The sequence below is a fragment of the Nyctibius grandis genome, chromosome 19 (genome assembly GCF_013368605.1).
Source record: "Nyctibius grandis isolate bNycGra1 chromosome 19, bNycGra1.pri, whole genome shotgun sequence".
Lineage (NCBI taxonomy): Eukaryota > Metazoa > Chordata > Aves > Nyctibiiformes > Nyctibiidae > Nyctibius > Nyctibius grandis.
This window is the reverse complement of record NC_090676.1, coordinates 7850237-7867989: the sequence shown is the minus strand read 5'-3', so window position 1 is coordinate 7867989 and position 17753 is coordinate 7850237. Positions and strand designations below refer to the sequence as shown.

Genomic DNA, 17753 nt, shown 5'->3' with positions numbered 1-17753 from the left:
AAAAAAGAAGTTGCTTAAATTCAGTTCATTCCTTTTTTAAAAACAAAACCCTGGCCTCACCATCATTGTCATGGTATTAGGAGTAACTGCACAATAAGAAAGCACTCGATTTTTCAAACGAGAATTTAAATGTCTTTGTTAGGTACAGCACAGCTGTAAACAATGGCCAGAGCTAGGGATCAGACACAGCTGAGCTGCAGCCTGGGCTCCCTTACAAACAAGGTCTCCAAAATCCTCAAGTTGGAGGAATGGGCTGAAGATGATGTATAAAAAAAAAAATACAAGAGAAAATATTGCCAATATTGAGGAACTACATCAGTTGCTGCTAAGAGAAACACACAAAAGATGTGATAACTTATTACAAAGAGTCTCTTTTAGGCAAAGGACTTGCATTATGTAAGTCTCTGTCTGGTACAACCCAGAAAAAAACTATGAAATTCGACCGGTATTGCATGTTCAATAAGTGACGGAACATGTCAGTATGTCAAGCAAATCACCTTAAATTTAACACACGCACTCATAAGCTCCTTCAGCACACAAAGTACTTGTACTTAACTATGATTCGCGGTACCTGTGCTAAAAGGGTCCCCAGTACAGACAGTAGAACACAGCCTACCTTCACCCTCATTGTTTGAGTCTACATCTGCATAACCATTTTCTGACAATTTCACAGACCTAGGTTTAATTCTTCTAGTAAAGTGCTTTTGCAAATTATCTGCCTATATGGATCCTCCTCTCTTTTTTAAGCACACATTTGTTGTTTCCATTAAAGAATATGAATTGGCAGCTTATTGGAATCCTTCTGACATCTGTCTCTCTTACCGACAGGGTGAACAAGCAAAAAATACGTGCAGGGGGAAGACAGATGCATCATTACCAAAAATGGAAGAAAAACAAACCAAAAAACCACCCAAACAATATATCACATCTACTCTAGTTCCATTCTTGTTTTCTTCCCACTATGCCATTTGCTGTATTTGCCTCTCCCTTCATCTATGCAACATTACAGAGCGCTTCTCTCATGTCACAGCTTCGCAGGAAGGAAAACACATTTCCCTTCTGGAAACATCCACCTCCACAACTTAGAACAATTCAGATCCAGTTTTATTTTCTTTGCTGACTCCAATCCACCAAGAAGGGGCAATAATTGGGAAAGAAGTTTTGGCCTACACTGGGGTTGGGCGCAAGCAGGGTTTAAAAATATCATATCAGCTGCTTGGAAGTTCACCCCTGCCTGGTGCAGGCTGCAGTGAACCCCCAGCACACCATGTAGGTTCCTGCATGTGTAAACGCTCTGGCTGCCTACTCCCTGTGCCTCAAGTTGCTGAGATAATGCTCTGAAGTTATCCAAAGCAATTAACACACACAGACCCCGCATTAGCTGTGCATCTCCCTGGGAAACCCTCAGCAAAGGCCAGCATCCACCACAGCCTGGTGAGGAGCTGCCCATGAGAAGCCACACAGACCCCCGAACCCTCCGCAGTGGCAGGAGCAGCAGCGTGGCCACAAAGCCACGTGCCTGCGAGCCCATAATCCCCTCCCCATTCCTTGAACTCTGCTTCTCCGACTGTCAGCAGCGTTTGATTGAGTTGCAACCCCCGGCGCTGCCGCAGCCGTGCCAGGATGCAGCGGGCGCGCTGGAGCCACCGAGCCGACCTCTTGCTGTGAGCTTGCTGTAGATCTGCGAGTTCACTTCCTTGTCGCGCATGTAACATCTGATCTCCTCCGCGGCCTCTCGGATGACGGTAACAGCAAGCACAAATCCCTAAAAGGAGCATGGCGGGGGAAAACAGAATGGATGAAAAGGTCAGGAAAAATCACATCTGCCTCTAATAAGAGCAATATTTATCAGTACCAATGCCAACAATCTGCATTTCCTTATTCTGTCTTCTCTCACTAAATCATTATAGTGATATTATGCGCTGCTGTCCAGAACTCCTAATAGCAAACTGACAACAGACTCGCTGCTTAAAAAAATATGGTCATTCCTCAGCTTTACCATGATGCTCTGCCAGTACCTCCCAAGCAAATATTTGTAAAGTTTACCTGAAGAGTGTAAATAACATATTTCATCTCACTTCACAGGTGAGGAACCAAGACTGAGAGGGGTTATGTGAAAGTCCACTGCAAGACAGGATCCCTCAAATCTCAGTACTCCCTCACCACAGAGCCAGCAAAGTTAGCTCACCTCAACTGGGAGACTTCTTTATATAGAAATCTATATAGAAATTTTATATAACCCCTTTTTTATATATACAGATATAGAGACATACTTATATAATACATGTGTATTCATGTGTGTATATGCACACACTCAGCCTACACAAATAAGCACTCTAAACATATTAATATGAACTACTCATAGTATAATTACACATTTGCCTCATTAGGGTTTCAGTCCTACTTTTTTGTGGATATGAGCAGTCATTTCATTTCCTCTTGTGATGAGGAAAATGCCCACATCACATCCTCCACTATATAAAAAAATAACTAAATTAATGCAAAACAATTCTTTATGGGGCTAGTACCACAACGTCATTTTTTTCATTAGGCACTATTCAGCTCAGACTCACTAAACAGTAAAAACACTCCTCATTTGTTATAGAAGAAAAATGAATTTTTTACAACCTGTATTCTTGAAAATTGCAACCATGTACTGATTAGCTCTGTCAATAAGAAACTTCTTTATTTTAAGAAGGGAGCAGGGTGATGTTAGAAACTGAGGGTTACATGAAAAACACATGAAAATGTCTGTAAATACACCAGTGGGCTGCAATTTCCAGCTTTAAGTAACTTCATTTTTAGAAAGAACAGCTGTGCACATACCTCCAAAAACTGTGTATGAGTTGTTAAGCTGGGCACAAAGAACCTGTGAACCTGAACTCCACAACCACCTCAGGAAAGTCTTGCTGTGGAGCATCACTAATACTACCCAACACAATAACAATTCAAATTCTCATATTTTTTTTAAACAACAAAAAATGATGAAGAATGACCTAAGAGCGACTAAGACTGAAGGAGAGCAGTTTCTTTAATTATTAAAATACTGAGGTACACTTCACCTGCTGGCTCTCACAACTAAATAGTTCCTAATTCTAGTACATACATATGCATCTAAATGCACAATCTAGATTAATTAGTATCTATTGAAATGCAATGTAATATATTTCTGCAGTATTTAAAAATGCAGACACATGAAGAGACCCAAGGATGGGCAATTACTTTTTTAAAAAATGCCTGTATTCAAACCTATATTTACAAACATTGAAAGTAAGAAGCCATTAACACAGTATTTTCAGAGAACTGTTTCACTCCCTCAGTGTTCAGGACCACGACTGTCTGTTTTGCATCACCGTGGAAGATCTCTCATTCCCATAACCAACAAATCAAGAAAAGAATGAACATTTCTGTTCTATTTACAAGTTGCATTTGTGCATTTAGCTAGAAATTCCTATCTGCTTTCCAAAATAAAAGAAAAAAGCATCAGTTATTTTCAACTTATGTTTCAGCTGTTTGAAGAGTCTTCAAATAATTGCCCCAAAATATTCCCACATGTGCCGACTCACTGTGTCATCTCATATGTCATTCCATCCCCAACACTCGTATTAGCGGCCAGTAATGAATAAAGACCTTTCTTATCCTGCTTTCTGGCAGCTCATATGCCAAAATCTAATTGCTCACCTGGCACAGACAAGTCACAACTGCCTATACAAAACCCAGAGAGAGAGATCCTCTGTGTGCACGTATACTTTATTTACAGGACAGGATCTTACGAAACTAGCATTAGATTCATACAGAAAACGCAATACAGCACACACTCGAGAGATAACTCAGAGAGATCCAGGTTTTAATACAAACAGAATTTTAGCAGCAATGTCCCAAAGCTGCCCCTTCACTTCTTTCTGGCTTTTACCAGAGATTTCACTGCCCTAAAAGGCAGGAAAAATTCCTTTTCCTTTGCCCCTCCTCAGCTCCCTCAATAGAGCCACAAATTTTTACCACCCACATTTCTCAAATCAGTGCACAAGTAGTGTCTTAGAAAAAGCCCTGTGTTTTTTAATCAATTTTCAGTTGGTTTTGTGCCATTTCTTTAAAGTGAAAAGGATGTCTATCCTTGGAGATTTTCAAAACTCATCTACCTGAGTTAAACCAACATAAGTTTAAAGACAGCCCTGCTTTGAGCAGACAGCTGGACCATATGTTGCTTTGAACCAAAATTATTCTACAATACTATGTGCTGAAGTGCAGCAGAGAAGTTATTCACAAAGAAAAAAGAAATAATAGTTTTACTAGGATAAAAGAAAAAATATATAGGTACCTATATTTAAGCATTTAAGCAGTTGGAACTGCCTCGTGCAGTGTATTTTGGAGATTTAAGCAGCCTATTCTATGCAACTATTCATCTTTCTGTCCTTTGACGGCACTGGAGTTTCTGCTTCAAAACTGGTTATTATTGATTTTCTTTGATCGCAAGTGAAACACATGGCTATCAAAAGAAAAGGGCAAATAGTTTACAGGAAGAAAAGAGTATCTGCACCTTGAGCGAGTGTGAATATGTGTCTATATGTTTATTTTTATATGCGGGAGGTTTGTGGATGGAGGGTTCTCAGTTTTTTCGTTTGTTTTTTACAGTGTAGTTAAACCATGAAGCAGCCTGTTGACCTGTCCCAAGGCCACGGGTCAAACTGCTTGGCAGGGGAACATAATTTGCCGTCATTGTGCATATGGCCACTCATTAAGGTCAATTTTGAATGGTGCCCTTCGGTCCTTCACTGCAGTTGCCAGGCTGGTCTGGGCTCCCACAAGCGTGGATCACCCCAGGAGGGTGCAACAGCCCACGCACAACCTCCATGAGCACACCCTGTGTTCAGATGCAGCTGTGAACAACACACACATTGCTCTGGTCTCCATTCATTTTCTCATGTAATTCACAAATCCCTGCTACCCTTGCAGTCACCGCGGCCAGTGGCAAGAGCTCTGTGCCTGTTAACACTCCACCTATGAACAAGCTGGGGGCAGAGTCCTCTCACATCCCTGTCGAGCCTCCACGAAATAAAGCGTAAGGCCAGAACACGCATCTACACTACAACGTGTACGGAGCAGGCTTGAAGAAGTAAGCTAACAAAATGATTTAAGGTGCAAACTTAAACCCTACAGAAAAGGCAGCACAAGAAACTGTGTCAAACGCTGAAACTTTGTTGAATAAATAAACCTTAAATGACCTACCAGAGGAACCCAGTATGTGTAAAGTGCGCCAAGCCTCATTTCAACGACAAATTGAGAGCAGGCCAAAAGCAAGAAATAAAGGTTGAAGAAGTATTTGAACTGGTTAAACAACACCTAAAAAAAAAAAAAAAAGAGGAGAGAGGAGATTAACAGATTTCAGAAGTTATGCATATTGAACTAACCACCAGAAACATTTTTGTATGCCCCTCTAGTGTCTAAATGCTAACTTAGGGCAGTCTTAAAGTAACCTCGGACACTCAGGACAGATCTGTGTCTGGTTGGCTGCTGCCCTAAGGCAGCCTTTGCAGGAGGCCCACCAAACACAATTCAAACATTAATTATTTCCCCCGTCTCCAGGTTCTGCACCTATCTACTTTAAAACCACTGAAATGGGGGAAAGCATTGGGGCAGGATGATGAAAAGCGACTTTCTTCACACTTACCCCAGGGAGAAATGTAAAAAAGTTGTATTTCTGATTGTTGATCACATTGCGAGGGTATCTCTGGTCTCTCTTCTCTGGATGGCCAAGCCAAACAGTACGAGGCCTTGGGTCTCTCCTCCCACAGCATCTTAAGCATTCACAACACCTACAGAAGGAACATAAATTAATTAATGAGTTAATTTTTAACACATTTCTATGAGTCACACACACGCCCCAGACCCTCTCCACCAGCCAGGCAGAACAGCTGAGCATCACTTCTTCATCTGTTGCTCATCACCTCTCATCTGTCAATTATCCACTGTATTACAAGCATCTTAAAACCCAGAGCTTGACTTGCTACCAAATACAGACACTCTGCCTGCTACAGCCACTGCCTCACAGTCCACCAAGCTCCAAGCAAACATCTCATATGGTGTTGGAGCTGTTACTACACCATCACGCAACCACGTGTTCAAAGCTGGGCAGGCCTGCGGCAGTGCTAGAAACGTGTCTGCAGCAGCAAGGCCTGGGGAGGCTCCTTGTTTTGCTTTCCAGAAACGGATGCATGGAAAAGCGTGGACCAAGCTCATCTCTACGCTGAGTCAGTGCCGGCTGCTGGGAGAGCTTCCGCCTCCTGTGAATGAAAGGGCTTCAGGAAGCAAGGAGGTGTGGGATAAAGGCACAAAGGTCCCCTTGCATCAATACTAAATTGCAGGTTTTATGCCAGAAAGCCCCCATGAATAAAATAATAACAGGTACTTTCTATTATTGCTTCCGTTTCCTTGTCGGTGTATGGAAACTCCCTCAAACAAAAGGCTTTCACATTTACGAACTGAACTTAAATAGGAAGGCATATATGTGACATGATGTCGTATGTTCTCAAGAAAAAAGATGGAGATAGACATTCTCCTCTCCTTCCCTGCAGCCCCTACTTCATAGAAATTTATAAGTTTTCAACAGAAGGGTTTAATATTTGCATATTTGAAGTTTTGCACTTTAAAACAGTCTTGCCAAGGAATAATAATCTATAATCCTCTAAAAATTAAACCTTAAGAGGAATCTGAAAATAGATACTAAATGATTACTGATTTTATTTTGACACAGTATTACAGTCATTAGCTTTGTTTATGTTAATGGCAAATTGTATGTTAACTACTAATGAATAACACACATTCTCATCGACTGAGACCACACACCGTAGATCCACCTACACTGTCTCAGTTTGTTAGTTTAGCTGTAGTAATTCATATTTTCAGCTCTTCAGGTGACTGTCCCACTGCAGCACCACCGCGGAGGCTGTGAGTTGGGGCAGCCCAGACCAATGCCTGGAGCCAGCGCTGCAAAGCTGAGCTGCCAGAGAAATGGCTGCAGGAATTTAAGTTCATCCTATTTTCAATCAGACTAGTCTGATATAACCTCTGCTCTAATTTTTTTCCTGCATTTTTGTCTACTTTGCCAGCAGTATCTCTGTTCTTGCTCTATTAAATATTGTCATGATTCAATTATCCAGCTTAACAATTACTTTTTATATCTCATAATGCCAATTTTAAAAAAATTGTTCAAAATAAATAAAATACAAACACGGCAGCATGCTGATTTTTTACTTTTTCAACTCAGGCTTATATTAAAGCCATTTATTTAACATCGTTTCTGGCCTCTGCTAAAAGTTACATGGGAATTCAGGAAAGCCACACCAACTTCACTGAAACTGATATGGTTACTGAAGGATTCCCTTTTCTCTTTGGGGGAGACATTTAAAATCCAGGCTGTGAGATGTGAGCTAAGCTGGCTCCCTGAGCACCCATTATGAACCACCAGTACACAACACCTCGTCGAGGGTCCCCTGAGCAGCCCCAGCCAGTGCCCTTACCTCTCCCTGCTGCTGTCGGGGAGCTCTGGACTCACCAGAGTCAATAAATAAATCCCAGCAATGGCATGTGGTGCCTATATTTGAAATTACCCAAGTTAAAATCTCCTCCAGCACACAGTTGGGCATAATACATAACAAAACCATATTCCCTGTTTTGGAAACCATTGCAGGGCCTACAAGCTTCAGGCTAGATGCTTCTTCTCTCAACTAAAAGACCCAGGGATGAGGCGACAGGAAACATTTATTCTCTAGAAGAATGTGGAGGATTAACACACAATTTGTTAAGTAATGGTAACACCAGAGAACTGTGACTTTCCTTCCAGAGGCCAGAGCCCGCACGCTGCAGCCCTCAGGCTGCCCCAGCCCGCCCACCATCAACTCCAGGTGCCTCGCGGGGCCTTCAGCCTGGCTGCTGCGGCCAGCAAAAACACAGCTCTCACATGAATTTTAGTGAATAAAACCATGCACTGCTCAATGTAACGAATCCTTATTTGAGTCAATGAACCAAACAGAGCATCAGTTACCTTGTGGGAGATGCAAGGACTTATCAGCGATCCCTCTTGTACCTTGAAAAAGCCTCTCTGTTCAAACTTGCAGCATTGTACCCTCCCAAACCCCAAAAGGGTCATTCTTCTGTTGTCACTGCTTCTTACTGAAAGCCAATCTCTTCCGAATCCCCCTTGTTCCTTTAAAAACAGCCCTATTGAATTTCATTGACATTTGGGAAAGCCAGTATCAGCCAGATTGATAACCAAAAGCTTCAGAGCTCTTACAAACATCTTTCCAGAAACCACCGCTAAGATCTGCTCTTGAATCATGGCATTCTGCTGCAAAAGTTCAGCTAAATACACATCTAACTGAAAGAAATAAATAACTATTTAAGGAAATACACAAAGCATTCGGACCTTGAAGTCACTGTCTTGCCAGAAGATGCATGCAGCATGATGGACAGAATCTACAACTCACTACACAGAAGGTGGTTTTCCACAAAGATACCATGTTTTATGGCCTGCTGGATGCAAATAAACAGAAAAGTATCAGTTAAGGCAGTTCCTTCAGTATATGAGAGGAATAAAAATCAACTTTGCTTCCAGAAGTAAAGGTATCACCATGTGATCCAGTGCTCCATGAGCAGGCACAGACATTAACTTCACAAGGCTGACTTGCAAGACGATTTCTCACAAGCTTTTAAAACTAGACAAAAGGATTTTTGCATAATCAAATTATTTTGACATTATTATATTTCATGAAGAGTGGCAGATAAGTCCTGAAAAGGTGGATTTTCTCTAGTCTGTACTCAAGAGCAACCTAAGCCGTGAGCGCACAGGTGCCACCCAAACACAGGAGAGGTTTTCTCGCTCAAAGCAGCTTTCATACAGAAATGCTGACAAGATAGAGCACTACATAGCACCCACACATTGGTACTGAAGGAACATGAAATCACAAGTTTTAGATGGTGCCAAGTATCTCCTACCAGCTCCATGTAAGTCAAACCCACTATTCCAAAACCAGAGTACTTGTAAGGTCCCCCGATTTCAATAACAATCCCACTGCTTTCACCTACACATTTATCACTGACCATGTAGAGGACAGCTTTATCAAAGCCTCTGCAGTTGTCAACTCTCACTTGCAAACTGTTCTTTTACTGAAGAAGAGAAAATTAGGAGAATGCAGGAAAATCTGGCAGAAATAAACACAGTGGATAATGTGAACAGTTCAAAACCTTGATAGCAATGAAGAACACCTAGATCAAGTTACTGGAATAAAATAATTGGAGATGCTTTCCTGTTCAAGCATATACAAGAGGCACTGGACTTCCTACAGACTTGCAGCACCACTACTGCCATCTCTGCTTACCTTTAGACAGGGGCATTGCCTGTTACTCTGCATTTGTAACATTTCTAACACAATGGACTTCCATCTTTGACTATTCCCTAGGCAGTACCATAAAACCATAAATAACATAAGTACCCTAAATGTAACCCATTTCAAAAAGTTATGCTTGCCCCTGAAACTGTAAGTTTTTGTCAAATCTACAAACTTTTTTTTTCTTGTTAAGAAAAACTAACTAGATTTTTCTTCCTCACATGGTTGTGTACAATACCCACATCTGAAAGGCAGTTACCAACATGAGACAAACAGTAAAGTTGGTGTTAAACACTCAAATTCATAAACTCTACTTCAGAAGTATATTTTATTAGCTTGCTACCTTTTAATTGCAGTTTCTTTTTATGTTTGCAGATGAAGACCTAAGACAAACAGCCACTTGTATCCCAAATATATTTTAATGGAAAATAGTGGTATAGAAATGCTCAGGGGCATGGGGGTGGAATTGTTTTTCCTTCTTTCATGATGAAGAAAACCACACACAAGATTACCCTTGATTCCATGTTTTAATGACTGTGAATTCAGAATGACCTCTATGATAAGGCTCCAAATAAGGGGCTTTGCCCAAGGGAGCAAACCTGGTGTCCACACACTCTGTTTCATCACAACGTGCTTCTTTCCCAGTTACAGAAAGAGTCAGTCGGTCCTTGTAATCAGCCATCTGAAACCAGTTACCTTTGTTTATTTTTTAGGCTAGGCCTCTTCCAGGGATTGTACTCAACAGCAAAAATACCTAGGCACCTATATCATAATATTTACAATAGGATAAGGCTCAAAGAGGGTACTACTATAGTTTACTAAGTTTTTTACTTGTGCTGTTATTTTTATTTTTTTTTTTTACAAAATAAAAATCATCGATATGCTCCAAAGAACTTTCCAAATATCTGGGCAGATCTTCAAACCAATACCTAAATCTCCAAAGCAGACTTTCAGACATCTTAATAAGTTCAGTGACTTATCAGCATTTTTTAATGAATGTATAAGAAAATGGCAAATGAATCCCACAAACTAAGCAGAACATTTTACCTTAAGAAGAGCACGCTCTACCCAACTGTTCACGTACAATTATATTGCTTTTAGTTTTTTCCAAAGTACTATGAATTCACTATTCTGAATGCTAACACCTAGCACTGCAAAACTGCTTACACTTGTGCTTTTCTAAAAGAGACGGCAGCCCCCAATACCAACAGCACCTACAAAGGCAGGGAAGTAGAAGGCAATTGCACTAAGTGAAATTACCCAAAATTTAGCACACGTTCTGCAATTAAAGCTGTGACCTCTCGTAGCATTCCCACCACAAAGAGACTTGTTGCTGTAAAAAATCTTACTTTACAAATGCCGTGTTACTATAAGGTTCGAGAATCAAACTAATAATAATGCGGTTCCAAGTAAAAGCAAGAGAGGGCATGGGAGAATCTGCTGTGTAAAAACAACAATTTTGTGAAATTCCTGCCTGGCTAGAGTCACAGTTTTCGCAACCCCCTGAATTACAGGGAAAGCAAACCAAAAACCTAATTAGACAAACAAAAGAAAAACTTCCTGCCTAGCAGGTTTTTGAAGGTGATTATCAGTGGTATCAATGCTCAAGTAAAGAATATTCAGCATTTCTACTAAGAAGTCTCCTACATAGCCTTTTAGCACAAGGTTTCTATGCAACATAAAGGAATTTGTGGGGAAAAAAAAAAAAAGTCCAGCCAATGAACACAATACTACAACCAGCAATGACAGAGTCGCACATTGCAACACTTTAACTGGGGAGGTTTATCAGCGCTCAGGAATCCCATTACATCATTGTAGCCTCCTCCAGAGCGTGTACGGAACTCATGCACCCATGGCTGAAAATCCTGAAAATCAGCAAATGCTGATCTTTATCCCATATGCATTCAAAGATCCCCAAAGAGTTTTTGTTATGAAGGCACCTAGTCAGCCCCAGTGCTGGCATTTAACTCCTACTTTACTGTGACCTTGATTTTTCCTCTTGTCCCACAAACCACCCAGCACACTGCCTGTGCTTTGCCACGCACAGAGCAGGAGCCCACAGTCCAAGCCCCAGGCAAGCCGGAACGTCACTCAGCGATGGTTATCTCTGCACACTAATTGCACAAGTGCCAGCCCATGGCTCATGGAAATAAGTCAGAAAAGGAGCTTTGGTAAGAACACAGACATTTCTCAAGCACAGAACCACATGCTCATTCTTATAGGTGGATGTTTATCATATACCCCCCCCCAAGATATTCCATTGCCATAATTTTTATTTTTTTAAACTTTTCAATGATGTCTTAAACTTCATTAAGGAAGAACGCATTACTAAGCTCATTAGTTCTGCTTTAAAATCCTCTATATGACATCTGTGAACCTTACAAAGCGCTTTACACAAACAGGAGTGGCTGCAACGGCAGATCGTGTTTTAATAGACTAATGGCAGGTTTCATTAACCTACCCAGGGTCACGTGCAGACAGGACAGTTTCACTGCCTGAACCCTTTCTATCTTACATGTGCCAATGTTGCAATGCGAGTAAACACCAGTCTCCACAGCCGCTTTTATTACTGCACCAGGTTGTGTTGGCACAACACGCGGTGCGACACCGGTGAAAGCCCGGCACTCGCGGGCACAGCACAGCTGCTGTGCACTCACAGGAGCCAAAGCAAAAAACCCCAAAGCTGCCAAGGTCTTGTATGGCAGGGAGAGACAGCCACACTTAGGGTGCAAAGTCCTAGGCCATGTCGCTAAATATCTGACTTGGGATGCTCATGCGCTGGGATGACAAAACACAAATCATATTGAGAGCAAAAGGGAAAGAAGACACAGAAAGACGGGTGTTGAACCTAACCAGGAATATTTCAGACAGTCTCCTTTTCCCTTTCTTCTCCTCTGGAAACTGAATAATCTTATCCTTGAAAAAAACATTCTGACAAATCCATTCATTTGGGTATCAGCAACGAAGTACTCTGAGCGCATACAAACAAGTACACAAACTTGTTTTCAGGTTATCATGCTGCTCATTAAATAAGAAGTCCTTTTGACTGGGGCTATCAGCTTTTTCCAGTTAACTTACTTGTTCCTCCCTGAAAGAATTTTACAGGCATTGCACAGGTCTGTGATCTACCGTTTCTTTGGATACTATCCTTATTTTTGGGTATCAAACTTGAAGACCTGGCTGATGAGGGAAGGGGCTGCTCAGGCCATCACGTTACTCCAAAGTTTTCTGCTCAGGGCAAGGTCAGTGTCACTGGAGGAAGTTGGTTGTTTCTGGCAGGAGAGACTATTGGCATTATTAGGAATAATAAAATACTTTCCATCAGGAAATCAGAAGACTACGTCCTTGAAAGGGAAAGACCGACTGTCTAAAAATAAACAGCTGAAAGTTTACATTGCTGCTTAGAGATGCTGACAAAATTAGCATGTACCTTCCAGGAATGGGAATCACGAAGCTACAGAAGTGTGAGTAGTCGTCTATAAAAGTTTCGGAATATGTATTTAGGAATAGATATTCCTAAACATTTCTCCTTCTCCTTTTTGCAACCGAAGCACTGAAGAACAGCATTGCAATAGCCCCTCAAGTATAGTAAACTAGCAAGTCACTATACACTATGAACTTTTAAAAATTATCTTACAGAAAGAACATGAAAAATACATGAAGGCAGCTTATATGGGGAAGCTTATACAGCATTGTGTTATTCACATTTTAAATGATAACTTGGCAAGAATAATAATAAAAACAAACTCACAGATCCCCAAATAAAATCACAACCACTCAAAAGCATCTCTTTCAATGTGAACTGTATCCGAAACTTTGAGTCCTATAAGTAACGTGGTCCTTAATCTGCACAGGGATCTACATAAATGGGGAGGTGGTGAAGAGCACAAAGGTCTGCTGTGTACTTCACCTGGGATGATATTTGTTTACAAAAACTCATTCTTAGTGATGATGTAAGAAGCAGTAATATGACACATTAACTGTCAGATGACAGATGAACAGCCATTACCAAGAAGTAGGTTTTATTCATAAATGCAGCATGTTTGATGGAGAAGTATTTGAGAGAGCAAATGAAAAATGCCTTCATAAGCATTTTTCACGTAAAACAAACCTAATTAAAAAAAGTGTCACATTTTTCTAATACTGAGGCAGTATTTGTCAAATTAGTGCTGAAGCTTATCAACATATTTAATCACTTCTACAACAAACACATTTCTCAGATGATGTTTTTATGTTTCTCACAGGCTGTGCTGTTAAGTCCTTGGCACCTTTAGTACACAAACCAACCTTCCACATTTCGCTGTATTAGAAGCATATAAAGAATTTCCCATTGACATAAAAAACCAGTGCCATGCACAAGCACCTAGCCTTTTTATGCACCTCCACATGATTCAAACATTCCCATTTCAGACCGTGTGACAGTGCAGCTGGGGTGGCTCAGGAAGGGGCCGGGGCACTGCTATTCCTGCAGCCCACCCCTGCCCAGCCGCCAAGTGCCGCGGTGCAAACCAGCTTGTCTGTGGGAAACCAGCCCAGCTCTGCACGCGCCGAGACACACCCACACGCAGGCAGACGGAGGGCAGGAGCTCTCATCTCTCTCTGTTGACTTTGAAATGGAATTTGCCATTTTAAATAGAGCCAGAGTACACACACACGTACAATGGAATGGCTGCATGAAATGTTACTGTAAAGCTCCTCCTTCCCAGTCTCATTCCCCATGCTTCCCCTCACATTTCAAGGCCTTTCCACATTGCAGAGGCAGCATGAGCGCAGCAGTTTGCCGATTTCAAAAAATGCCTTGCAGGATTGTGGACTGAGACCATAAGCTATTTAAGGAAAAACTTGTGTCATGCACTGAACGGAGCATCTGGGGTGCTTCAGGAACTTGCAGCTCCCTTCCTGGCAGAGCTCGGCCTCTGGGAAGCTCAGACTCACTTGCCATCCCACCAAGAGTCCCGCTGCAGCTAATGCTATCCTTCCCTCCTAATTGGCACATATCTCATAGTGGTTTTCAGAGTGCTGCAAAGCATTTGGAAGAATATGGCTGAATTCAAGGCATATGGAATTTAGAGCTTAGCCTTTGATTGCAGCAAAGAAGATCCACATTAAAGTTATGCTCAGGAACAGATAACCACTTCTCCCACTGGTTTATTAAGCACATGGTTCCTCTTCGACACAAATCTCAGCTGTCTGTACCATCATTCATCTCTGCAAGGCTCCTGTGCGAGTTCCTCCCTGGCTTCTCTTCAAAGTACACTAGAGGCTGAGGCTGTAATGAAAGCCTTGCTCGGATGACACCTGCCCTTTGCTGCCTATATGAGAATTAGGCACTTCTTTCTTTTTCATTGGCACACATAAAGATTTTGATGAAGTCATTCAGTACACAAACAGAAACCTGTTCTCTACTCTAGAAGGCCACACTGACAAAAATCTGTCTGAAAACTTGCCCTGACTGGTGTGAGAAAACCCCCACAATAGAAATTGAAGTCAAGGCTATGTTAAGGTGAAGTCTTTCAAGACTTGCTTATCCCTGGGTTTTCATATATATCAAGGAAGATGACCTGGAAGTGCTTTTGTTTCAGAGGAAACAGAAGAAAGGTCTTGATTATGGCTTAGGATTCCCAGGACTCCATCCTGGATGTGACACTAGGGACCCTCCCTGACTTGCTGGCTGATTTCTCCTTTGGTTTATAATACTGTTTTGGATTTGCTTGACTTCCATGCTTTGCTATCCACACTATCATTCAATCAAATTACTAACATATCACAGGCGACATCAGTAAACAAGAGTTCCTAGTACATGATCAGTCCTGTCCCCAAACAAACTTCCTGCACCAAATGGAAACCCCAAATCCAAGTTATTCAGACTGCTATTGAGAAAAATCCAACGCAATCTTCCTCCACAACAACAAGCTGCCAGAATTTCTTGCTAACACTGGAAACATCATCTCTGTGACTGCTAATCAGGCAGAGTCCACAAACAACGAACCACAGCTGAGGTTAGATGAGGGCAATTTCTGTTAGACACTACTAACCTCATCATAATACACAAGAAGCTCTTGGTGGAGATTGGAGAGCTTTAGGAAAAGAAATAATTCAAAAAGCTTTGAGAAATTTCTCATGCATCCACCTCTCCCGCATCCCTTTCAATCGCATCACCGAATTTAATGCCATGGTGGCTGCACCTTGTGGAACTTGCCCAGTGATGCATGTTACACAGGCACTGGGGAATTACTTGCCGCATCACATGCACCTCCCAGCTCAGTGTCAACTGGCACGGATATTGCTACATCAATCACTAGAAACAATGTTGATAATAAGGAATAACTCTAATAACAAACTCTGCATAACAAATTCAGTTAGAGGAATCTGAATCAAAACTATCAATCAAAAACATAATAAACAAGGGGAAAAGTATCAATTTCCTGTTGTTCTAACAGGACTTCCTTTGATATTTTGGTTTATTTTGCTAATATCACTCACCACATTTTAAAAAAAACAAATTATCCAGGGACAAATGAAGCACTGCAATAACTGACAGCCAGGTAACTTGGACACCCTGTACACCCCATGGTGAACAAACAAACCTGTCTGGATGACATGCAGTTTCCTACCGAAATAGTATTAAAGGATCATTTTTTCTTATTTAGCTTCCTGCATGGGAATACCAGTATAAATATATACATACATCTCCTTTAGGAACACATTTCACACCCAGGATATTGCAACATCCTACACTAAGGATACTGTAGTGCTTTAACTGATACAGTTAACATAGCCTTCTGCGTTCAGAGACCTTTGTTACAGACCCACGAACACCATTTCTGGTCCAACGCTATTCCCCAGCAAAGGCCGAGCGCTCGCCCAGGCACCAGCCTGTAATTCCCCAGCCCCGCGCCCAGCGCAGCAGCGGGGAGGACAAACAGGCCGGACAGCAGGGCTGGGGCTGGTGTCAGGCAGCCGGTGACACCACCGCCTCCCGCCCGGCCGCTCCAAAGGCGCCCGGGGCCGTTCGCTGCCCCACTTCTCCGGGCCGGGCTCGGTGTCCATCAGCCGCGCTCGCCGCTGCCCAGGCACCTCTTTGTCTGGAGGGCTCCAATGGAGAAGGCGATGAGGATAAGGGCCGCATGGGCTGACTTTTCCCCACGCAAGGGGCTGCCAACCGGCAGCTGATGGCTGGCCCCGCTCTCCCCAGCCCTAGCATCCCCGGCCGCAGCGCAGCACCGCCCGGTAGCATCCTGCCCTCCGCCCGGGCGTGCCACGGCAATGGCGTCAGGAGCAACCTGTCAGCGCCCGCCTGCCTCCCGCCCCTCCTCCCGGGCTCGGACCGCAGCCGCGCAGCGCAGGGTGACAAGGCTCCCGCCTGCTCTCCGCTGCGTTTCCGCGCCCCGCCTGCCCCGGGCATCCCGCAAAGGCTCCTGAGCGGGGACCCCGCCGCCGCCCCGAGGCGAGGGGGCCGGGGATCGCGCCGCCCGCCCCCCGCTTCCCTTAACACAGGCGGCAGCTGGGCCCCAGGAGCTGCCGCGCCGCGGAGCAGCTCACCCGCTGCGGTGCTTGCTGTCCATCCGCTTCTTCTGCCGGACCGGCTGCAGCGGGATGTTGTCGGTCATGGCCGCGGCAGCCGGGGCGGAGCGGGGCGGGATGCGCTTCCCAGCAGCGCCTCGGCCCGGCCCGCCGCCGTCTGGCGGCGCCGCCGAGGGGGCCGGGCTCGGCGCCGCCGGACTCCCAGCACGCAGGTGCCGCGCCCGCTCCGCCCGCCCCGGTGCGCTCCGCCCTCCCGGCCCGGTTCGCTTCTCGCCTCCTGCCCCGGCCTGCACCGTTCTGCTCCGGAGCGCCCGGTTCGGCCCGGCGGGGTCCGCTCCGCTCCGGGCAGCCCTGCCCCGCCGTCAGCCCCCCGGCACCTGCTCTGCCTTTAACCCCGTACCTGGGGCGCCGGGCCGAGTCCTGCCTGGCTGCCGTCGCCCGCGGCTCTCCCCGCGCCCCATCCTGCCCTTCCCCGCGGTGCCCGGCGCACCCCGTCTCCCTTTCCCAGCCGGGTCGCTCCTGGGGTTTCAACACTGCCATACCGGCACCGTTGGCCGCCTACACCCCCTGCCTCCCTACTCATGGCCTCCGGTGCTTCACCTCGGGCGAAAGGCCCACACCATGTCCCTTGTGCCCTCAGCCTTTTGCAGCCAGCACGGAGGTGCAAGTTATATCTCCCCTTCTTTATACCAGTCAAGCACCCACGTTACATGGCTGTGCTTTACAGGGCTGCTGCTCTCACCCTTCTTGCTCGGTGACCGTCACCCACTTCTGGCAATGCTCGTTTCTGGATCCTGATTCAGATTTCCTCTGCAAATTTAGGCACAAATTGCTTCAGCATTTCTG

The 17753-nt window shown here is 44.0% G+C and overlaps 1 protein-coding gene across 1 annotated transcript in view; it reads right to left on the bottom strand.

Annotated features, from left to right (window-relative positions):
• Positions 1-16993, bottom strand: part of ATP9A (ATPase phospholipid transporting 9A (putative)) — a 60063-nt gene extending 43070 nt beyond the window's left edge. The window contains exons 1-4 of the mRNA XM_068416179.1: positions 16926-16993; positions 5669-5813; positions 5227-5340; positions 1657-1765 (exon numbers count right to left, since the gene is read on the bottom strand). Coding sequence (XP_068272280.1) covers positions 1657-1765; positions 5227-5340; positions 5669-5813; positions 16926-16993 — 436 coding nt within the window. The remainder of the gene's footprint in view (positions 1-1656; positions 1766-5226; positions 5341-5668; positions 5814-16925) is intronic.
• Between the last annotated feature and the right edge of the window lie 760 nt (positions 16994-17753).